The 25,348-nt window shown below is 32.1% G+C and overlaps 3 protein-coding genes and 1 long non-coding RNA gene across 4 annotated transcripts; 1 reads left to right on the plus strand and 3 right to left on the minus strand.

The window, feature by feature from the left end:
• Positions 1–54: 54 nt before the first annotated feature.
• Positions 55–2,291, minus strand: LOC142546453 (putative WRKY transcription factor 26). The gene is made up of 5 exons (XM_075654177.1): positions 1,978–2,291; positions 1,699–1,851; positions 1,003–1,613; positions 763–924; positions 55–669 (listed from the first exon to the last, which is right to left on the minus strand). Exons 1-5 carry the CDS (start codon positions 2,239–2,241, stop codon positions 261–263), a joined length of 1,599 nt encoding a protein of 532 aa, XP_075510292.1. The 5' UTR covers positions 2,242–2,291; the 3' UTR covers positions 55–260.
• Positions 2,292–10,705: 8,414 nt separating this feature from the next.
• Positions 10,706–17,374, minus strand: LOC142546455 (protein SCAR2-like). The gene is given in 9 exon segments (XM_075654179.1): positions 10,706–11,099; positions 11,197–11,301; positions 11,393–11,476; positions 11,559–12,584; positions 12,586–15,277; positions 15,375–15,436; positions 15,819–15,948; positions 16,027–16,314; positions 17,105–17,374. Coding segments are annotated over 9 exon segments (4,587 nt in total). The 5' UTR covers positions 17,260–17,374; the 3' UTR covers positions 10,706–11,054.
• Positions 17,375–21,532: 4,158 nt separating this feature from the next.
• LOC142546458 (uncharacterized) lies at positions 21,533–22,569 on the plus strand. The gene is made up of 2 exons (XR_012820473.1): positions 21,533–21,721; positions 22,098–22,569. It is a non-coding gene; the product is annotated as an uncharacterized LOC142546458 (long non-coding RNA).
• A 13-nt stretch (positions 22,570–22,582) lies between these two features.
• Positions 22,583–24,326, minus strand: LOC142546457 (DNA N(6)-methyladenine demethylase ALKBH1C-like). Its single transcript, XM_075654181.1, has 3 exons — positions 24,116–24,326; positions 23,700–24,044; positions 22,583–23,315 (listed from the first exon to the last, which is right to left on the minus strand). The coding sequence occupies exons 1-3, from the start codon at positions 24,224–24,226 to the stop codon at positions 23,040–23,042; spliced, it is 732 nt and encodes a 243-aa protein (XP_075510296.1). The 5' UTR covers positions 24,227–24,326; the 3' UTR covers positions 22,583–23,039.
• Between the last annotated feature and the right edge of the window lie 1,022 nt (positions 24,327–25,348).

Below are 25,348 nucleotides of genomic sequence, written 5' to 3' on the forward strand. Positions count from 1 at the left end.
TGTGGATCAATACATTGCAATATAATATGAAATTTGGCAGGAATAGAGACGCCCTAAACCAAATATTTGTCAAGCACTTCATTTGATTTTTTTGTCTTTGTACGAAACCATTTTCCTAACAAGTTTAGGACAGTGGCCTTGTATAAGGTTTAGAGGCTAAACTGCGTACGACGACCAATAAGATACAAAAAGGACTCCTAACTATCATACAAGAAGATTATGCATTTGGTGGATCCGGGGATATTCTCGCTGGTAACTTGTCAGTTTAAGAAAGACTCGAAAAAATAGTCATCTTTTGGTTCTTCCTTGGCTTTGAATAGTGCATTTTCCGTCCGCTGCATTTGATTAACATAGGGCCCTACCGAGTTTACATAACTCTGTGGAATGGTATCTGCATCCTGTAACATCTGAAAGTTAAATGGTGTTTGATTCGGGAAATTCATTCCACTGGATTGGCTGCTCATTCCAGATGACCATGAGGCTGCGGGGCCAGTGTTTCTGTTCACTGGTGCTGGTCTATTAATGATGTAATTGCCACTGCCTCGTGCTGCAGGAACATCGTGGTTGTGCTTGCCTTCATATGTTGTAATAACCGCCCTTAAATTGTGGGATGCTCGTTCTATATGTTTCCTGACTGGACAACTATTGTAGGTGCACTTGTAGTAGCTCCTACACGAATTTGATGGCAGCTTCTATTAAGGTTTTCTCATCATGAAAAATTAGATAGAATTATGTTGTATGTGTTTCGATATTTGTATTTACCTGGGATTTGGGTTGCCTTTGACGACCTTCTGTCCATACTTCCTCCATTTGTAACCATCGTCAAGAATGTCAATTTCACTTGTGGTTTGAACGACAATTCGAGGCTCTCGAATGGTGCTGCTTCCAGAAGCTGATAGGTCACAATTTTCATATTCCCCCTTCCTGAAAATCAACATCAAGATAGTAAGATACAGTTATTATCCCATTTATTCGCTCTGAATTTGAGCTATCTACACTCACCATCTCTTGGCTTCTGGTTCGTTCTCATCATCGTCTCTCAAGTGACTTTCGGAGGAGCCCACCTTAACATCACCTCCAAAAAAAGATGCTGATGAGTTCTCTGTGGTTGCCACAGATACCATCTCTGTATTTTCGAGCAACATGTCTGATCGGTTTGGAATTCCAAAATGATTGTACATAGGATTCTGACTTGAATTTGAAAGGGGTTTTTTATTTGATTGAGGCTGTGGATGATTATGGCTTCCTTTATATATTATTTCTGTGACATATCCATCTAAATTCCTTTCGACCTTCTTTTTCGTGGGGCAGTTGGGAAAGGTGCACTTGTAATAACCACGTGGATTCTCGCTTCCCTTAACTTGTTTCTGCCCATATTTCCTCCAAATGTAACCATCATCCGATATTCTCTGCTCCTTAACATGTAGTGATGGTTGTGCGTGGTGCATCTGGGTGGACCATGGGGCGGAACCGCTATAAATGTTTGTTTCAATTGTGGGAACTTGTTGAGAAAAACCATGTATTGGAGCTGTTTCTGTTTTTACTTCTGAAAACTCAGTTTGCATGTTAAGAGCATTCAGTGTCCCATCTTCATGCTGGCTTCTCAACGGCTGCTGCTCAATTTTAATGCAGAACAATATGAGAATATAGGTTATCGCCGCATACAAACGAGCCATTCAAAGATCAAATTATACTTACCACAGTAGAGTCCACCACTGCAGAAGATGAATACATGGCTGATAAAGAATTCGAGAGGCTTGCTTGGGATTGGAATGAGGAATCAGTCGAACCTTTGTCCTCGTTCTTGGAAGACATCCCAGGTAATGTCCCTGCAGCCGGAGTCTGAAGAACCTACGTACACAAAGCATTGCAGAAGAAAACTTCATTAGTCCCACCAACCATAATCTGATCATTATATTATCATCACTTGAATAAAAAAGTGATGAGAACTAAAACCAGCCATGCATACAAACTTACGTTAGAGGAATCGAAAAAAGCGGGAGAATCAAGAAACAGAGAGGGGGTTGAACATGTAGGAAATGAAGGAGAAGGGGACATAGGTAAAAAGGACTTGTATTTGGGGGACTGCGCAGAATCAGCAGGCCAACTGAAGGAAGAATTTTGTTCTTCATAACTTGCAAAAAGATCAGCATAGGGAGCTATGTGTTGATCATTGGAGTAATCGCAAAAGCTGGAATAATGAATATAATCTGTATGAGTGTTGGATCCTGAAGAACCCATTGAAAAAAGTAGTGACAACGATTGAGAAAGAGTTGAGGAATTTTTTTCCCTTTTCCTGAGCATGAAAGAGTTGGGAATTTGAATCGGAGTATGTGTGTATAAATACTTAGGGAAGGAAAGAGAGGAGTTCTGACCGTGGAAATTGAATTTTTGGTCAAACCTTGTGGATTTGACCGGCTCCTGGGGGCCAAGTCAGGGTGGAGGGAGCTTGGGATCTGCTACGGACGATACCACGTGGACCAATACATGATGTGGCACCAGCTTCGCGCAAGTGAATTTATTTCACATGAAAAATGAATTAAAACAAATTTCTTGATTTACAATTTAAATTATTCAAATGTTTTTATATTCTTGATATCATGGATCTTTTTCATCGTCACGTTGCGAACCATGTCGAATTCATTCCGATTATTTGATTTTAATGAGAAATTAGAGACAACTTGTTTATCATAAAATTATTTTATGGCTCAATAATGAAATTATTAATTATTAAATTGAAAAGGAGGGACTTCATAAAATTGAGCAGTACGTGGTGTTATTAGATTTTGAATCCATTAGTTTTACTCGAAGTCAAAATTGCTGGAATGCTATTGTTATAAATAACCGATAAGAGATCACATTCTAATAAATTTTTATACACTAGCAGATTGTTGCAATAATGTCCAGTTTATATTTATATGAAAATAGAAACAACTCGATTAAGTTATTACAGAAGAATTCAAGCAGAAATGAGCTTTAAATAGGTGAGATAGGAAATAGAAATAATCTTTTCCATATCGTTTATTAAAAGAAATGAGAGATAATTTGAAAGAACATCAACAGCATAAGATCGGTCATGTTTAACTATAACAAAATTTTCGAACAAAATTACTAGATTTGAAGAATGAAAATTATTTGTAAAGTAATGTTTGTAATGGTTTTTGCACATATGTTTATGTAGTCAAATTCCAAAAAAGAGGTTCATCTCGTAAATCATATCAAATAAACTTATGGTCGGGATGATTATATATCATTCATTTAAATATTAACTAATGATGAAGAAGCAAGACACAAGTATAAATAAAATTACTTGTAAATAACTTGGCTACTCCAACCATACTAGTAGGGATGGCAACTTTTCCATGGGTTTGGGGCCTCGCGAGAAAAGCCCGAAATAGGGATAGGAATCCCCGATTTTTTCGGGTTTGAGTTCGGGTTCGGGGATTTAAAAAAATCCCCGATGTAATTCGGGACGGGTATGGGATTACTATCCCCATCCCCGAAATCCCCGAACTCGCCCCGAAAATAATATCAATAATAAAAAAATATTATTATTAATATTAATAATATAATATATTATTATTTTTTAAAATATTAATAATCTTATTATTATTAATATTGATATTGATATTAATATTAATATTATATCTAATAATAATAGATAATAATAAGTTTTGGTTCGAGAAAATCTTCGAATTCGTCATCGTCTTGTCATATAATTATTTTTGAAACGGGGATGGGCACGGGGATGGGAAGTTGATCCCCGAAGTTTCGGGTTTGGGGATTCCCTGAACCCGAAAAAGCGGAGATTGGGACGAGTATGGGGGTGTGGATGGAATTCGGGGATGGGGATGGCAAACCCGCCCTTGCCCCGGCCCATTGCCATCCCTGCATACTAGATGTCCACATTCACATTCATTGCACAAAAATATCCAACGTCTTTAGAGTGTACTAGATGAGGGAAAAAAACATTATTCACACATTTTAATAGTACTAGCATGAAGCACGTGCGATGTACGTAAATACCAATTATATGCTAAAAATTAAAATTTTGATTTTATAAAAAAACAATTTGAATCATTTTGTTATTAATTTGAATTTATTCTCTTGTTATGTTAGACGAATAAATTAATTAAGAACTTATATAATTTACTTTCAAATTTTTTGTCAAATCAAAATTAAAGTTGTTAAGTTTATGTTATGAAATAAATTATAAGTAGCACAATATATCGAACCAAATGAACTGAAACAAATTTTTAAAAAATATATATCCAAACATCACCTATAAGGCATAGTAAAATAAAAATTAATTAAATTATGGACTTTATCAATGTATAATCATAAGTTACATAAATTAAGCACACTAACGATAAATATTCATCAAAATTCAAAAAACTATCAAAACTAATGAGATAATAATATTGATAGTAAAATATAACTCATTTAAATAAGATTATATGGTAAATATCAAATAAAATCTGATAAACTCATAAAATAATTATTAAATATAAAATTTAAACTACCGATATGATTTTCACTTTAAAAATATAAATATAACCAAATACATAACTTGCATAAAAAAGGTTATTTTTTGTATTTGTTGAATTAGTTAGTTTGATTTAAAAATAAATAAATAAATAAAGATGTTATTATATCATATGTAAAAGCTCTAATACTTTGATAGATGTTAATCAATTATCATTATAATTTATATTTATTATAAGTATTATGTCATATATTATTTTTTATATTAGAAAATAATATTTCATTATGGAATGAAATAATTTTTTTTAATAATGAGATATGACATAATTAAATATTATAATGGAAAAAAAGATATGTGAAAAATTTAAAAGCATAAAGTTATAACCATAAAATGTGTTTAATTAGTCTTAATTATTATTTAATAGACTAAGTGTGAAATTAGTACATATGTTAATTGATAATTGAAATAAGTAAAAATGTGAAGGGTAATTACGTCCATTCACAATTGGAAAACATTTCAAGAATCCATACTTTTATAGGTACTAGGAAAAGACACAGTGCGTTGCACGTGGAAACACACTTCTATTGTTGATAAATGTTGTTAAAGAAATGAGTTAAGAAGAGATTATAAGTTTGCAAATAATTAATGATTTTCATCTATTTTATTTAGTCAAACAGTAAAATTCAATGTAATATAATTTAACAAAAGTATTAAAATAAATATGAGATAAAGAAAAAATATAATTTATAATGTTGATCACATTATTTTACCTCTATTTATTTAATTCAAGAAAAATAAAAATATAACGTAGATAATGCATTCTAAAACTTAAATCAAATAATTGTGTCAACCTTTTCTTTTTTTATGTTTTGGAATTTTCTATCTTTCACGAGTTTTTCCTTTTTCATTCGCCCTTTCTTCTTCATGAAAGAAGCAATATTATTATCATCTTCAATAACTATTCTTGTGGTGTTATCGCCATCAATCATTTGCATTTTCATATCTTTATTCTTTGATGATTCTTTTCTTGGACGACCTATCATCGTTATTCTATATCTACAATAACAATTTAATGTAAGGCATTATTATCAACTCATGTAAACTTATAAATATAATGTTTAAATGTAATTTTACCTTGACACATACAATACTGATATTGAAGTCTATGCAGTTATTACAGCTCCGGGTTTTCATTGTTTTGTTGACTGATTTTGAGCAATTACTACATGCTTCATACCATGGGTTCGCCTTATTTTCTACCTCATATATGTATGCCTTGAAGCAATAGAATTTTTTCTGTATTTGTTAATAAGTGAGATACATAACGTCAAATTAAATATCAATTTGTGATTCCCTATCTAATTTTTTTTATAAATGTCATTAATAAAATAATTTCTCCATTGAATAAATATTCAAAAAATTAATCGTGAAGTAATAAAAATAAATTGAATAATAAATGAAACGTAACCTTTGGCAGAATATTAATCTGATCGAGAATTTGCCTCAAAGTAATTTCTTCAGCATCTTTAATTTTATGTGTCATCCATAATTCTTCTAGACTTCTTTCTTTGAAGTTGTTACCTAACCTGTAGTAGAATGATTAACATAAAGATATTTACAAACTTGAATAGTAAAAAGAAATAATATCAATATTATAGTTTTGTTAAAAGCAATTGAAAATAATAATACTATATATTTATTGTTTCTTTTTCTATGCAAGATGAATTTGTGAACATTGTTGTTGTTGTTGTTGTTGTTGATTTGAACTGAAACTTTCCTATTATCAGTTATAAGGAGAAGTAGTGAGTAATGCTAGTGAATACTTTTTGTAAATATTGATTATAAAATTTTTAAAAAATTTACCTTCAAATATATGTCTTTTCAAGTTACAGAAAGCTATAACCGATTTATCCATCTCTATCTCTTGTAAAAATAGTCCTTCTTAATAACAAGATCATCCCATAAAGTAATTGTTATAGTATCTAGCCTTTAAGAAGAGGGAAAAATAGTTAAAATCAGTAAATATATATTTATCCAATCATATATCGTAAAATTTTAATACTAAAATAAGGCTTTGAAAAATATTAGTTTGCTTTTTCTTTTTTATAATGGCATAAAGATAGAATAAATATTCACGAAGGATTTATAAGTACTATCTCTCTTCTATATCCGATGATGTTCATATCTTTTTTGTGAAATTTATTAAGTTATCGAATTTCCTTCAGAACACCAATTATATCTGCAAAATTTTTACAACATTTGATAATTTCATTACATAAATCTAGAAAGTTTTTATTGGTCGCATAAATCGATACATATATCTTCATTAGTATGTGATTCTCTGCTCGCATCATCGAACATTGTAAATTCAGAAGTCACATTGGAACAAGTGAATTGAGTTTGTAGTTCGTCAAGTCCAAGCAACGGCGGAGGCCCGGTCCTATGGATGACGGCGGAAGAACGATCGGCGGAAGAACGGTCGTCGACAAAGTTGTGAAATACCCCTCAATATCGGTATCAATAGAACGATTATTACGAGATTTTTTCGAATATGTATTTATTTCTAAATTTTGACGATGTACGGCGACAAACCGGCGGCTAGCGGCAAAGGATTTAGAATTGTATGGAGAGAATATTTTAGCGGGAGGAAAGTTTTATCGGAGAGAGAGAGTGAAGATAATAATAAGAGAGAGAAATGATTTTTTTAAAATTACAAAAAAAATTATTTCAATCAAATTTAATTTTTATTTTCAACAAATATGTTGATATTTGTGGGAAAAATTATTTTCATTTTATCTATAACCAAATAAAAAATATAATAATAATAATAATCAAAGTATTTTGGCATTTTTAGAAAAAAATATGTTAACTTTAGTTATAATAAAAAAATAAAAATATTTTAATATTTCAATCAAACTTGTTTTTATTTTCAACAAACATGTAGATTTTCGTCGAAAAAAATATGTTCACTTTATCTATAACTAAATAAAAAATTTATAATAATAAAAATCAAAGTATTCATAGAAAAAAATATGTTCTCAAATTTGATTTTTATCCAACAAACACGTATTTTTACAATTTTGACCTTATCATAATAATTGATTTTACTAAAACATCCTTACTAAATTACTCAAGTGTGTACAAAACAAGGACAAAGTTGACAATACACAATGAAAAACTTTGACCCTGGTTCACACTTTTATAATATGTATAGACTAGCAAAAAAGCACGTGCATCCGCACGTGAACTCATATTTTAAATAACTAAAAAATAAATTAATAGTAAAAATATTTTTAATCTTTGCATAACGTGATCAAATCGATCAAACAACATTTCGTTCGGAAAAAGATGATCAAAACAAATTATAAGAATTTGGAATAATGATCTATCGGATTAAGTACTAAATTGAACTAAAATAACAATACAAATACAATGATGTGAAATGATTTGAATTGATTAAGCAATATAAGAGTGTAAATAGAATTATATGAATATATTTTAATTAATTAAGCAATATAAGAGTGGAAGAAAATATTTTAGTATATGATGTTGATATTATCTACTCATTACATCAATTAATTGATAAATATGTTCCTAAAATGTAAAAATTACATCTTGAAAATCTAAAATAATACTTACTTATAATTTGGAATAATTAAGAACATGTGACAACAATTTTTCATTTTAAGTTTTATTACAAGAGTATTACTTTTTATTGTGAATATCGGTAAGGTCGACTGGTCTCACATATAAAAATTCGCGAGATCTTCTCCCAAGAGACTTACTCTACACCAACATAACTTCCAATTTAGTTATGTTAACATTATACTAATAATTATTTGTAGGAATATCTTGCTCTTACTCTTTTTTTACTCATTTGTGTCATTTTTTAAAACAATTTCATAATAATTTTATCTATGTACCATTTGACTCTACTTTTTTTATACATATAATAGATGCCGTCATTGATTTTTTTTTTTTTTTAGAAAAATAAGCTGAAAACGTATCAATTGTGATAACATTTGTGAATAAGCTCAATTTTTATTTTTATTTTCAAATTAAGTGTTTATTGATTTTTTTTACTTAATGTGTGCTTACCTTTTTGTCAATATAATTGTCATTATATACACTTGTATGTAAATAACTCTACAAATACAAATAAAATGTCATGGCATTATTGTTATGATTGAGTACTATTTGATAATATATAAATATGATGAGACTTAAATAAAATAGAATCTATGAGAGTAATTAAAACAATTAATCATTCAATTAATTTTATTTATTATCAAAATTAGTGGGAAAAAACTAATGAAAAAATTGATTGATTTTCTACATATTTCTTTTTCATTTTAGCAATTGTACAACAATATTTTTCTAGTATCATATCATCCGATGTATCATGTATGTGGATGAACGATTCATTTGTTCACACTTTTATAGGTACTTCTTATTCAAATTTATTAATTTTTTTATTAATATTATTCAAATTCACAATTAAATTTAGATTTACAATATATTATATTTGTTCATGCATTTAGAAATTAATAGTTTGACAAAATAAATTTTAAATTTTGATTAAATATAATTTTATTTTCAATTCAAATTGTTTTATTTAATTTAAAAGTAATAATGATCATTTTAATTTTTTATTTTTTCATTTGTCAATATTTAATTTAGAATTTATTTGAATGACTCTTCGTTCAAAGCACTAAGATATTTTATCACGAGTCCTTCATATATATAATTTTTTGAAGTTTTTTTTAAATCTAATTATATTAAAATTTATTTTTAATAATTCATTGAATGAATTCAAATGATAGTGAAATAGAACAATAAATAACATAATTAATTTAATTTAGAATTTAAACGAAAGTCCAAGAAATTTATTAAAATGAAAAAAATAATTGATATTAATATTGAGTAAATTTAATAGTATGATTTTTAAAAAAATAGCTCAAACATTTAAAAACATGTAGATGATTTATTTGCTACATATAAATTAAAATATGAATATAACTCAATTTTATTTACAGCAATTAGAAAAATTTTCTATCATACACACATTTATATATATATATAATGAAATAAATTTTTTAAATGAAATATGACTTAATTAAATATTATTAGAATGAAAGAAAGATAAGGGAAAAAAGTCAAAATAACAAAATCATAACCATAAAATGTGGTTAATTAGTATTAATTATTAATTAATAGACTAAATGTGAAACTACCACATATCTTACTTAATAATGAAAATAAGTAAGCATGTAAATGATAATTATGTCCTTTCACAATTGGAAAAGAAGCTATTAACAGAAAATTTGAATTCGTTTTCACTATATATTTATATTTTAAGGTTTGTTTTTCTTATTATCGTCTGAAAAATAAAATCATGTACATTACTGATGCATTCTATATATATTGGACATTAAAAGGTTACTAAATTTGAATTAGAATAAAATATAATTACTTAAGTATAATAATATTTTCCAATTCAATTGATTATTATTAAAAGGTTGTCAATACATTAGATTTATATTGTACCTAACTTTTTCAAATTTTTCTTCTTTTTTGTTAATTAAAAAAAATAAAAAAAACTAATGAAAGAATTGATTGATATTCTACATATTTCTTTCTCATTTTAGCAACTGTACAACATATTTTTCTAGTATCATTTCATCCAATGTATGTGAATGAACGATTCTTCGTCCACACTTTTATATGTACTTCTGATTCAAATTTATTAACCTTTTTTATTAATATTATTTAAATTCACAATTAAATTTAGTTTTATAAAATATTATATTTGTTCATGCATTTAGAAATTATTAGTTTGACAAAATAAATTTAAAATTTTGATTAAATATAATTTTATTTTCAATTCAATTCGTTTTATTTAATTTAAAAATAATATTGATTATTTTAATTTTTTTTGTTTTTTCATTTATCAATATTAAATTTAGAACGAAAATTATTAAAATGAAAAAAATAATTGATATTAATATTAAGTAAATTTAATAGTATGTTTATTTAAAATTAGCTCAAACATTTAAAAACATGGAGAAGAAAGTCAAAAGCACAAAATAATAACCATAAAATATGGTTAATTAGTATTAATTATTAATTAATGGACTAAATGTGAAATTACCACATATGTTACCTAATAATGAAAATAAGTAAACATGTGAAGAGTAATAATGTCCTTTCACAATGAGAAAACTTTTCTACTATCCACACTTTTATAGGTATATAGATATAGATGGTATATCTAAATTCCACAATATTTTTGGTTTGGACAAATGGTTGAATAATAATATGAAAAGAAGTGGGAAAGTGTAGTCATATGCACGAGACAAAATTGCACAATTCACTCTTTTACTCTTTCTGACACTTTGCTAACCAAATTTTCAAGCTTCAAACATACTGATTTCTTTGTACTCTGCTCAAGAACCAACACTATAACTGGCCTACCCTACGGATAAGTGTACCAGTTCGCCTTCCATTTGGGTGTTGCGAGATTTTGTATAACAAGAAAGGTCTAGGAGATACACCACATGGATGACGTTCAAGAATCACTCCAATTATCATCTTCATCACTATCAACCAAGGCCTGTATAGTATTCACCACTTCGATTAGCAAATTGAACCCTGATTGACATAAATCTTGAACATGCATGTTTGTGCTAATTAAGGAAAAAGAAATTGACCTGGCGAATTGCATTTGCCTTTTGCAATATTGCAGCAACTTTAAGATTGGTTTTAGGAGCTCGATAGCTAGGTCTTGATGCCAGTGCAGGCTTCAAGTTGAAGGACTGACAAAATAATGATCAATGATAATGAGTTCTCCGTAAAATGGTAGGATATACTCATATACATAGCAAAATTCATTCTGTTCCCTCTTACCTTGGTCCTTATTTGTTCCAAGATTGAGTCTCTCTCATCTACCTTGTGTATTTCCGGTCTCACTCGTTCTGTAACTTTTCTCAGCTGCAGATTGATTTGAATTGTGAAAAATATGCATAGGGAACTAATGGAACATTTTATTTAAGAGGAATTTACAGACACTTACTTTACTTTTATCAACAGCAGTGACTGCATCAATTAGAGGATTCCTAGGTCGGGGTAGTTTCACAGTTTGACCCCCATGTGAAACATCTTCCCCAGCTACTGATGTAGACCCGCTCTCTGAGGACGGCATGACAAGCTGCTGATGCTGCTCCTCAATTTCTGTCTTCGCCGGAAGGTCAATTGTGTCAGGCATCATGATGCTGGAAATGAAACTAGAGGAGCTGTGCTCACTCTTCTCTTCTTTTGTTGTCATGTCTTGATTGATCTGATTTAGATTTTGATTCAGCTCTTCATGTGAATAACTAGTATCATCTTTGAATGTGGTAGGTGTGGAGATCCCCAGTGAAGACAATTCACCATGTTTCATCGTCTCGCCGTCAGAAGAACAAGAGGCATGCTGAAGCTCTCTGGCAACCGAACCAGAGGAGCCATGTTCACTCTTCTCTTCTTTTGTCGTCATGCCTTGACTGATATGATTTAGAGATTGATTCAGCTCTTCGCATGAAGAACTAGCATCGTCTTTGGATGGGGAGATTCCTAGTGAAGACGATTCAACATGTTTCATGGTCTCGCCATCAGCAACACAAGAGGAATGCTGAAGCTTTCTGGCAACCAAACTAGAGGAGTAGTGCTCGCTCATCTCTTCTTTTGTTGTCATGTCTTGTTTGATTTGATTTAGAGATTGATTCAGCTCTTCATTTGAAGAAAAAGCATCATCTTTGGATGTGGTGGGTGGGGAGTTTCCCATTGAAGACAATTGAACATGTTTCCTCATCTTGCCATCAGAAGCATAAGAGGCCCGCTGAAGCTTTCCCATCCTCCATTGAACTGGAGGAAGAGGTGGCAATGGATGTAATTCTTCTTCTAAATTAATATGATTCGTTTCAGAAAAGGGATATCTGGAAGGAAGTGCGAAACTTAACGAATCTTTAAGAAGCGCAGAGCCTTCAATGATATGGTTGTTTTGTGCAGGAAGATCAGGCACTGACGGTGGACTTGGATGATTTTCAAGAGAGAAACATAGAGACAGAATTTTCATGTCCTTCACGTTCATCATGATCCTTTATTTGCTGGTGATTGATTGGTAACGACGGTAACGGGTCCGAGTTTATTTCATCAGATCCCAGCAATTCTGCATCAAGTTGGTTCGGGAGTAATTCGATCTTTTCTTTCACTTGGCTACCACTAGTCAAAGAGTGAGCATCAGCAGTATGATTTTCAAGACCACGTCGCTGGCTAGATTCCTGAGCTGTACTAAAGTCATTTTTCTGCAGAGATGGCTCAATCGTGGCAGTGTTGTCAGAATCCAAGTTGTGTTCAACTTCGAACCCAAGACATGAATTGGGAAAGGTATCTGATATTTCTGACTTAAGTTTATCACAATTAATAGTGTCGGAAACAACCATGTTCAAAACTGATGCAGCAGCTTCTCTTTGACCGGCTATCTCCACTAAGTCTGATTCTCCCTGTTTGCCTAAGAGACTGGCGTCGTAATTCCTAAGTTCATCCAAACCTGAATCATTAAAGCAAGGACTAATCTCTTCTATCATTTTATCATGCTCCACAAACAAACTGACATCATCTCTGTCGTCTGCAATGGAAGACACAGAAATAGCAATGACATCAGTGTCATATTGTTGCATTTGACCATCAGTTGCATCCAACTGTACATGAACCTTATTCGCTGATGTCGAATCTGGAGAACTAGAAATTTCTTCAATTTCAATATCAACAGAGTTTGTGCATGGAGTAACTTTGGACTTTTCCACAAAATCTGATGTTCCACCGGGGTTTTCAAGATTTTCCTTAGGACAACAGGAACTTTCTACAAATGCTGAATCACCAGGGAAAACATGATCACCTGTTATTTCAGTTCTCAGTAACTCCACTTCACAGAATTGAGGCATCCCAACTGCAGGAGTTTCAGTTGCTGTCCTCTGTTCAATAGGAATGACACCGTCTCCGTCTTGAACGTCGAGAACTGTCCCGTGCAAATCATGTGAGTGTTCTATATGCAATAAAATTAAATTTCGGGAACCCAGCTGTAAGTTAGCTGAGCTATTAGAGCAGTCTTCGGAACCCGAGTTTTGAGCACTGGCGACTGATGTTTGCTCAAATCTCTTCCCAAGAGAAGCCACCACAAGGCATGCGATATCAGAAAATGCAACGGAATCTTCATTACCTATTTCATCAATCAGCTGTTCCCCCTCAGAAGTTGCAGTGAAACAGTCTTCGATATGGTCTGCCTCAGGATACTTAATTACAGAGTTTTCAGGTATTTCTGGAACCCCGCCCTCTGATTTATTTGGAATTAGGTTAGATATCATGTGTAAAGAGTCATCTCTCTCCACAGGACGAGCATCACGGATATTTAATGTGGAAGTATCATTTTCACCCGTTTTTGGATCCTCCGTATCAGAATCATGATAATGTAGAAAATCTGTTGACAATATAACAGCATTATGTGTGGTATGACACGAATGATCAGAGATGGTTGATAAACAAGGTACACTCTCATTATCTGAATCATCAACTAGATGATCAGTACCAGAAAATCTTGGAGAATTATATCCTGAACGCATTTCTGAGACACTGGGAGAACATCGCAGATCCAAGACAATGCTTGTCCTTCTCTTGTCTTTATCCAAAGGAGAAGATTCATTAGACTCAGACCTTCCTTTATTAACACATTCTAAATTAAAATGTGGAGTCGAATCAGCAGAGGTCAAACACGAAGTCAGCTGGTCCAAATCAGATTCGTGATTGGTAATTGTAGCAGTGCCAGTGCAAGTATAATTGTAAATCGCCGATTTTGTAAGCTGAGAAACAGGGATGTCTTCCTGAGGAGTTTTACGGTAAGGCAATATATCAATGATATCAGTAATTGGAAGGATTGCAGCCGATACTTCACATTCTGACTGTGGGTTTTCGGTCGAAGTCCTTGGCGAACCTGAAGAAGAGAAAGCAGACAAATCTTTTCTGGATGAAACGTCCCCATCATTAGATTCTGTGGAGTTTCTAGAGGAATGAGAATCAGAAGAATGAGTATTGGCTTGTTTTTCATTTGTATCAGAAGTCTCTTCATTTGAATCAGACACCAACTGCTGCGTGTTTATAAAGGAAGACGTGAAATCACACTTCACCCTTAATTCAGAGTCTGTGTCCATTTCTGATTCCATTGTCGAGGGTGCATCCACATAATTTTCCATCTCACTAGAGATATCATCTGGTCGATAACCTGTAACGCCTCCTTCTACATCAAGAGTCATATCTTCATCACTGGTCTCCTTGTCATGATAACCTGCGTCGTCTTCTGCTACTACATCAGGAGATGAATTTGGTGGCTCAAATATTTTATCATATGCGGAAACCTCATTTGGCTTATGTATGGATGGTTTAAGAATGATTTCTTGTGTATGTGGGGATGTAGGAGGACTTCTTTTCCTCTCCATGCTCTCCCTGTCAGGACTCATCAGTCCACCACCAACTAATTCAAGGTCAGAATCATTAAGGCTATGTGTGGGCAATGTCAAGGATTTCATGGAAACTTCATGAAGCACTTTATCTTCCATGGAAGTAATCTCAAGTAATTTCTCCATGTAGCTCTTCCCAGGTTTTGAGTCAAATGGAAATCCATTCAGCCTCCTTTTCAGTTTCACACGTCGTCCAGGATAGCTAACACCATTTTCAACACTCTCCTTCATAAACAGTTGATTGAGTCTGTAAAAGAGTTAAGATGGAAATGGAAGTTTAGATGCAAATAAAACCTCACATTTGTAGCAGAACTAAAAACAGGAACTTATGGCAGATGTCTCACTTGACATGTGAGGTTAAAACTTCAGGAGTTGTATCCCCATTCCTCCATCGTGACCCTTTCTTCTGTTAGACATGGAAAGGGTAATTCTCAAGAAATGCAAAGATTCATCATTTTTCTAAATACTCAGATTCATATTTTACTTATCAGGGAAACATCAAGAGGTCCTAACTCAATTCCATTGTCACAATTGCCAACCTTGTGAACTATATGACAATAAAAAATTGAGTAAAAAACGAAAGAGCAAATCCTTCGTGCAATTATTCTAATCTAGCCAGAAGAGAATATTCTCAAGATGTCCATCCAAACTTTAAAGTACAGTTTGACAAAATTATAGGGAGAAGGTTTCATGAATAAGTGTACTGAGATGTGATCATCGAAAACCCAAATGCAAGTATAGAGCACACAAATTCCAACTAATTTAACTATTATCTGTCAAGAACTAACCTTTGCTTTGAGAACCTTCTTTTTCCTCTGGACATCTGCACTGCTCATTCCAAAGGAAGAAATTTCTATTTTAAAAAATGAAGGATCAGTGTAGCGTTTCAGACATGCCCCAGCACCCGCGACATCATACCTAAAATGATTTCGTTGTCAAAGATGATAGATTTGGAGAGAGATGTTAGTTAACCTTAAGGTGAATGAAAGATCATACTTGTCAAGAAGGAACAAACGAGGGGGACCCCTGCATTCTTCGTAAGAATCCATTACAAATCGAGGTAAATCTCCCTGGGTCACTAGATTCTGGTCCATCCTTATATTAGGATGCCATTCAACTCCTGTGTTGTAAGGAAATGAAGAATGATCCGCCTGCGACAGAAACGGCTTTTTGATTAACGGAAAGTCAGCCTCAAGCTGTTGCACTCGAGTCATTAAGCTGTGCCCTCTTGCAGAAATTGTCATCACCTCTTCGTGTAAATCATGAAAAATCTCTGCAGCAAATCTTCAGCAACCGCAAGAGTCAGAAATTAAGAGGAAATTCTGACTGACCACCACATAATATGTTTGTAAGATTATATTGAATTATATTATTGACTCTTAGTATTGGAATGTGCCAACATCCCATCTTTTGAAGCTTCACATACTGGGAATGAAATAAAATGATTTACAACATCAGATCGTCTGATTGAAGGAATGTCAGGAGCCCATCATTGCAACAAAACACTCTCCTAGCAACGCTCTGGAGTTGATTTGTCAAAAACAAAATAAAGAAAAATATACTTTTTTCTCCATAATGGAGAAACCCTCAATTGAAAATTTCTAATGTGCGGTAAATGAGTGTCTATCTTAGTTCTCTAACAAACATCGTGCTGCATCAGTTTGAATATTTGATACACACTTTAACCAAACATGAAACTAATCTTTATAGCCTTGCCTTTTTTGCAACACTGAATTGGTCACTAAAAATTTATACAAAATTCTTACTATCACAACAAGCTCCACAAACGCCGATTTTCCTCACATTTCTCTTGAAACCTAAAATCCAAGCTAAAACATAAATACAAAACTAAAATCTCACTCCGCGATGCCACCGAGCTTTGAAGATCACAATCATCTCCATACTATTCCTATCGTCCACTTTCTACCTAAATAATCGAATACAAATTAATAAAAATCAGAACGGAAGCCACCGAGTAGAGTTAACCCCTAATTTCATCAAATTGAACTAGCACCACCCCAAAGACGGCAAATTTCCAACAAATTATCGAAAAAGCGAAACCCGTAAAACTCACTCTGAAAGGTCTCCGAGCTGGCGCAGAACTCCGACCAAGCCGGCCATGGCAACGCCTTCGAGCAGAGCCTCCGGATCATCCTTATCGGCAGCTCGGTAGAGCTCCGGATCGGCGAGGGTGAACTCATTCCTTATCTCGTATCTGCTCATCGGCATAATTTTCCTCCTTTTCTCAACCGAATTTCAATTTGGAGGTAATCAGTTTTACCAACTTCAACCACCACCGATACATATAAATGCTCTCTATCTCTCTCCTTTGTTTTGTTTTTGTATGAACAGGACTTCGAAATGAGTGTTGACTCACTTTTAAATACCTGACAAGTAATTCTTCAAATTTTATTATCATTATTATTATTATTTAAAAAAATAGATTTTGATAAAACAAAAAGTCGGATGAGATTGTATTACGAATTATTTTTATCAAACAAATCTTCAATTTGACATGATTCATAAAAAAATCATTATTTTATATGACAAAAATATTGTTATTTTTATTGTATTTAGCTCACGAATAAAGATATATGAAATCATCGATACTTATTCTTTGAAAAATATGGGAAATGAGACATAATAATTATTCCGATTTTGACGATCACACTTATTATTGTTCAATATTTTATAATGATTTTGTTCATACTATTTATATGAGTAATGTCCTAATTTATCAAGTACATGATACGTATGTTGATTGGATAAATCATGATTACTCATTAAATCATGATGTATGGATGAATGATCATGATTTATTACTCAACATACATATCATGTACAAAGTAGATGATGACACTTATAATATCAGTAACATATATAAATAAGACGAACAATTTAATAATATTATCGAATAACCAATTTTTGATACATTATGCATATATAAACAATTTAGTATGATTTTTTCCTTACTAAACTGTTGTCGTTTTTCCAGATAAGTTAGTAGTCACACTTTGACCTACTAAAACTAACAAAAAAATTTACATGAATTAGGATAGTTAATTAATTTGAGTAATAATAGAAATAAAATATCATTTTGTCTAAATTTAGCAGATTTACAGAATATTGCATAGAAGGAGATTTCTTCCTCTCTTTTTTTTTTGGCCGGTTAATAATTCAATCTTAAACGTGGACACCACTTTTCAATGCCTTTTAAAATTAAGACAAACATTTCAAAGTGTCCTAGACAAATGATAGCTATAATATTTTGATAGTTACTTATGAAGCCAGTATACTTAGAAAAACGATCCAGAAAACGATCCATTAAGGTAATGTTTTTTTTAAATAATAATAATAATAATAATAATAATAATAATAATAAAATATATGATATTTTTGTAAGATCAAAATTATATTAATTACCCATCCCTCCTCGGGATTTTAATTAATACACACACCTGATAATGGGATTAATTCTGGGATGCATGTGAAGGCATAAATTAGAAACCTCTCGTGCATTTATTTATTTTTGAACTTAATTAATTGTTTATTTCATTTTCCTTAAATGAAATTAAATGAAGATCCACCAAAATTTGTCATATGTAATGTAGCACTTTTGTAGGATTCCAGAAAATACAATACAATACAATACAATAGTACCACCATTAGTCTATTCGAGTCCAGTCGAGTCGAGTGGGCTTGGCTGACATCTATTATTTTACCATTAAGTAAGATATGCTAGATGTGTGAATTAACAATTATAAGCTAGCTTCACATTATTTGTTCTTAATCGAGGATCGTATAATCAAGAGTACAATAATAGAATAATATAAACACGCAATAATGTTAATTTGACATTTTTTATGGTTAAAATTAAATAAATATATGTGAATATTATTCTTTGGTGTTTGTGTGTGTCCCCGATAAAAACTGTGAGCTCTGGGGACTCCAGTTGAAGTGATGAATTTCATGTGGTTAGGATATATAGACCATCTGTCGAGTCGTCTTATTCCTAACAAAGATATTCGTGAAGAAGTGGGGAATTATAAGCTCTCGATTGCAAGACTTCTTTCCGCAATATTGCTTTGAAGCTGTAAATATAAATTATATTAGTGTTAGTTGTCTCACGTTAATTGGAATAAATAGATGAGATTTGTCCCACTTTTCAAAAAGTGTCGTATTGAGTCAATATGTTGAGAAAGATGAGATCATTGATATGAAAACTATTAAAAATATATATACTTTTAGCGTACAACAAACCTAACATATTTTAAACTAATAATGTAGGTACACGCAATGCACGTGTTAAAAATTAATTTATTAGTCAAAAATATTTTTTCCACTAATTAAGAATTATATAAACGATTTTTTCAATCTTTAAATAAGGTTTTGTGATACGATCTTACGAAGCTTTATCTGTGAGACGAGTCAACCCTACCGATATTCACAATAAAAAATAATACTCTTAGCATAAAAAATAATATTTTTTCATGGATGACCTAAATAAGATATCAGTCTCACAAAATACGACCCGTGAGACCGTCTCATACAAGTTTTTGCCTCTTTAAATTTTATGTAGGTTAAGATATACATGGATAAATTATAAATTATTTAAAATTAAGGGTTGTTTTTTAATAAGTAAACCTATCAATCTATCAAAAGTAGTTACTATAATAACCAAATTATTAATCATATAAAGGGATAAAAAGTATTAGAGTATGTTTTAAATATATGATTTTTTTGTTTATATTGAGTGTCTAATTTTTTTTCTTTTAATCACAATTCTCTTGTAATATAATTAATAGATGTGTTGCCGTGTTGGAAGAGTTGTGGGATCACATCGGAGCAAAAATATCCATGAGATTCAATGAAATCGTTTGTCATTTCAATTATTACTTTTGCTGTGTCGTAACTTTTTTTGTTGTTAGTCAAACGAATTTTTATTTTGATAATCGGGCCTAATTTATAATCTAGTTAAGTTATTTTCGCTCAAGATCACCTATCGAGTTGTACACTAATTGATCTACCGAAATTCTTGTCAGCCTTCTCAGAGTTTAAATTTGATTATAATCATAAAAATGACAAATCTTATTATCTATGTAACATAATTAAATATCCATTAGCTACTATATCTAGCTAGTGTCTGAATGATTGCTTAGTACTATATTTGGAAAGAAAATAAAGACATGTGACATTCTCTGCATATTTGTTAACACCGTTCAAATTTAGTAATATTGGCTATAAAAGAAGGAATGCATCACTATGTGGATGATAACTGAACTTTGAATCTTTGCATACTCAAGAGCATTTCCTGAATTTCTAATAGCATCTAAAAAAAAAAATTACATCAAGTTGATCTACACACGCTAAAATCCTATAAAATCGATTAAGTATCATTTTGTGCACCCATTTTATTCTCAACCAATCTTTGTATACTCGAGCTGATTTTTGTATAGTGAGAAGTTTGTAACGATCATAAACTTATTTCTGAACATATAGAAGTTGTTGTGTATTTGCTAGAAGTTTCAGCTCAATAAAATTGTTGAACCAAACTAAAGTGAGTTATGTACAAATAGTTGTACTAATCAAATCTTCTAGTAGAATCCTTCGTACACAGAATAAGATGAGACATAAAATTTTTGTCTTCGAACTTTTATAAACAAACTCTTGGCTCATTTTACTATATATTATTTATTCATCTGCGTTTATATTTTGTGCATAACTAGTTTACTAAATGTGTTGAGTTGATTTGCAAAATCATCTAGAAATTTTTTAAAGTATTTATTCACCCATCTTTAAAAATATTTATGATCCTAACAAACTGATTATTAAACAAAGATTAATGAGCGAAATTAAGCAAGAAAACACTACGATTTGATCCAAATCAGGAAACAAATGGTTAGACTCGTTAAACATGCTTAATGCGTAAAAAACCACGAGTTGTTTTGGTTTCAATATATATTATTAATATTACAAAACTATAATTATTTTCAATAAACAAAAGATTAAGATTTTAGTATCATTTTTTTAAATAATTTGAAATTCTTCCCTTGGAAAATCGATCTCATTAATTTTTCCCTATATAAAATCATGTATTAACCCTTAAATTTATTACAGTTTTTTTTATATCTCGTGATAATTAAAATTGTATTAAGTTATTAATGCAGTTTTTATGTTTAAGCACGCAATCTTTTATGTTTGACCTAAACATTTCGCCATGTATTACGTTTTTAAAACCTTGTACAGCATCACTCTCTCTCTCATAACTCTCTCTCACACACACACACACACACACACACACACAATGGTGGGGAATGATAGCATTTGGGAAACTGCATGTCGACATATTTCATGCAGTCCACGAATTATATGTTATGACTATTCAGTGACCATACAGTACTCGAACATAGGATGAGCACATTATGTGCTCACCTCTGTAATATAAAATGTCCCTACTCGGACAAGAAGACAATATTCAAGTATTATATATTCCGTTTCATGAGTAAAAAATATAGAAAAAAGAAACATTTGTATATTAATATCTCTTTGACCCTCCAGTAAAAACCCAAACTTGATAAATTTCCATCGCTTTGATCTGTGATTTACTTGTAAATGATAGTTCTCCAGTTTGTAATCAATAATATTGCCTATGAAGTTCCCTTGTTTTGAAAAGATGTTTGTCCAGATCGAGGTAAAATTTTGTTCCTGTACTAATTCAACTACCATTGATGTAATAATTTAATTAAAAAAGAAGAAAGAAAGAAAGGGCATTTCAGTAACTGCGTGGAACCCATGATTGCTTGATTCAGCTGTTTCAAAAGTACTGTATTGTTCATAGATATATATTCCTTTCCTTTTCATGTAATAATAACCTGATATCTGAATCAAAGCTTTTTCAAGTGCAAAGAAATTAGCCTATAATAAAAAGTTCGAAATGCGGAGATTTGAGGATGTGATATCAATCTTAATGCATGTTGTGTTGAGGAAGAGCATGAGCATTTATCGCGAATTCGCTTTCATTGTTGTGGATGCCTTTTCGGTCATTAGTTCAGTTGTTCGATTTTCAGGCTTGTTTGTGGTTAGATCAGATGCGCACCGCCGGAGCCGCCCTTCCATGCCTGGATCGTCCATGCTTCCGCGTTACGACGGTTAGATTTTCATTGTGGACAAGATCGATCCAGTGATGCATCATTTCATATATAATTTACAAGTAATTTAGTGCTTGCTGAAGTATTGCAATTCTCAAAATCACATCTTGATAAGAGAATTATATATATCGACGACTTTGTGATTTTTTCACCTTGACATTTGAGTAATAATATTTGTGTCGTTTATTCCAAGCAAACCTATTTATATTTTTGGAACTCATTTCTTTGTACTCGGTGACCTTGGCATTAGAAGAATCTTGGGTTTTTTATTGTTATATTAGGTCAAGTCACTCCCAGATCTTCTTTAACATTTTTCATTTTTGTGTGTACCTCATCGATAGAAATTTATCACATGTATAAAAGGTTTAAAAAATTACAACTAATTAATTTAGGAATAGAATTATTGCAGAAATTTATCAATTTGAAAGCATGTTCAATTATTTCGTACACCTTTGCTCATTAATATATAAATAATTACACTCAAACAATTATTAATATTTTTTAGTTCCACTTATATGATTATTTATAAAATTTAGCAAAGTAAATTTTGGCCGTGAAATCATGATAATGTGATAACAATTCTACTGCAAATAATTTACACCATTGTCTTTCAACCATAGAATATATATAACGACATTGCAAATGTATGAAATACGACGATGCTTTACACACATCAGGCAGGAAGCACAATTGATGACAGCTAACCATTTGGATTCCGACAATGGATAACTGCAAGTCTAATATAAATATTCAATTCAACATCCAAAATAGCGGGTTTCCAAAGAAGTTTAATAATATAATTGATCAGAAATAATACACAAGTTAGCAACAGCTAAACCAGAAGCCAAGAGCATATGGTCTTCAATACTTTCTGAAAGTCAGGTTCAGGCGACCCGGTCGAAGTCCTGTCTTCTCCAGCAACTCGAGAGGAGCTGTTCTAGGAACAATATTTGTGACACCATGAAAAATGTGCCTAGATTCACCACCAAATATCAGCACATCTCCGGATTCCAGCAAGATATTTTCGGCTTTGTCAACATCCCTCTGATTACCGAACAAAAACTCCGCCGAATCACCAATAGACACTGAAACGACGGGTAACCCTTTCCTAAGACTATCATAACTTTCATCACGATCCTGCTTAGAGTAAGAATTTGCGACAGCAGTTGGCACAGCTATACAGTAAATATGGCAGTATAGTGCTATATAATTTAGTGAGGCATAGCGTAGCAATATATCAGTTGATATAGTGTAGCAATATAATGCTTTATAGTTTAGTGTAGTCAAATAACCGGATAGCATCATGTAGAGCAATAACAGTATAGTGTAGTATTTTATACTGTACGTACGTGGTGTAATGATCTAATAGTATCAGTAATATGGAATATTAATTTAGCAAGTAATTTGTAGTACAGTATAATGACATAAATAAAACATGGGATAATCTATACAACATGCTGATTAAAATTGTGTTTTTGAATGTTGGAGATGTATATATTGAAGACCAAGTCGCTTACAAACCTGATGGAGACCAAGTCGACCATTTGTGGTGTAGAAATTGACAATGCACAAATCCGGTGACATTTTTGGGAGCATGTCATCCACGTTTGTGATGTCCATGTCCTTTTTTATCAGACGATGAGAATCATCAAGTGCTTCGGCAACTACCGAAGAGAAGCGAGATGGAATGCCAGGGGGTACAACATTGTCATGGCGCCGGATTTCTGAATATGCTCTTGTTTGAGGATCCCAATCGAGACCAAGACACATCATGAACAAGCGCAATTTGGGACCATCTTTGTACCCAGGTCGGTAAAACCCTCCTGGACCAAGGCCTAATTCTCGACATTTATTTACAATGTTCCCCTGCAAGAGACATAACTAGTACAGTTTTCTTCTCCAATTCAAAGTGTGAAAGTCGAGTATTACAGGAATACCTGCTCCCTGATTGGTATATAATTTTTCAATAACACCATTCCAGGTCCCAGTACTTGACCCATCTCTTCGAACGAGTTAGCTACTATCTGTTGTTCCTTTGGAACCCACATTTTACTGCAAAGAACCTTTTCGGGGCTTCCGTTTTGTTGCTTTTCGAATACAAATATCAAAGGATTGCTCGATGAAAGGCAAGTCTGAATCCTTGGGGTCGCTCATAGCAAATGATGCTTGATCAAGTCGCTCGCTTTCCAACTTTTTTTCGACACTAGTCCCCAAGTCAATTCTAACCCTCCTTTTATGTTTAGGTTCAGAATTGATACTAGCAGAAAGTGAGGGATATTCCTCATGGTAGGAAGCTTTTGTTGTTATGAACTGTCGTGGTTGATCTTCCGCAGCCGTGTCTCCGCCATTATCAGCACCCTTTGGAATACACAAAAATTTCAAACTATGCAAAATAAATCAAAATAATATTTCACCTAGTCTAATACAAAATGGATGAAGCGAGCTGCATTAAACTATGGATCGTACTTCATGCAAGGACATAATAGCCTCAAAAAGTTCGGTAGATCTTTAACGTCAGAAAAAATCTTAAATTAGTATACCTTATTTAGACTAGCTAGTTTTTTTTAACATTTTACCATCCCCACTCCCCCGGCGCATACCAAATGTTTGATAAATTACCCATTTGAGCTCTCAACACTATATACAATTAAGAATTTTTTTAAAAAGGAAAGCGATAAAAGGAATACAGAAAATTCACATTCTTGAAGGACTTGATGGAATCGCCCGATTTCATACTTGTATTACTCATTGTTCCAAGAAATGAGAACCTTCCAATACATAAACTCTTGGATAATGAGGAAATCGATGTTGCTGCGAAAATGGCACGATTGAAACGCGTAGTGCATGAGTATCCGAAAAAACACATAAATAAGAGAGAAGATGAAGTGGCTCCTCCTTAGTTAACGAAAATTAATCGTGTGGGAGAACCGAAGCGTCTTTGCAACCAAAACGCCAAGAGTCTCAGCGAGTTGAGTGTTTCCGATTTTTAGACAACAATAAATAAATTTAATTTAAAGTTAGGCCGGAGTAGGTGACCATCCAAAAATTAAAGTTGAGGATGAACTACAACTTAATATAATAAGTTAATTTATATATATATTTATATTATATATATCAAATATGAGATATTAATATTAAAATAGTTAGCAAAATGACCTTGATATTTTTTT

This window comes from Primulina tabacum, chromosome 5 (genome assembly GCF_025594145.1).
Source record: "Primulina tabacum isolate GXHZ01 chromosome 5, ASM2559414v2, whole genome shotgun sequence".
Taxonomy (NCBI): domain Eukaryota; kingdom Viridiplantae; phylum Streptophyta; class Magnoliopsida; order Lamiales; family Gesneriaceae; genus Primulina; species Primulina tabacum.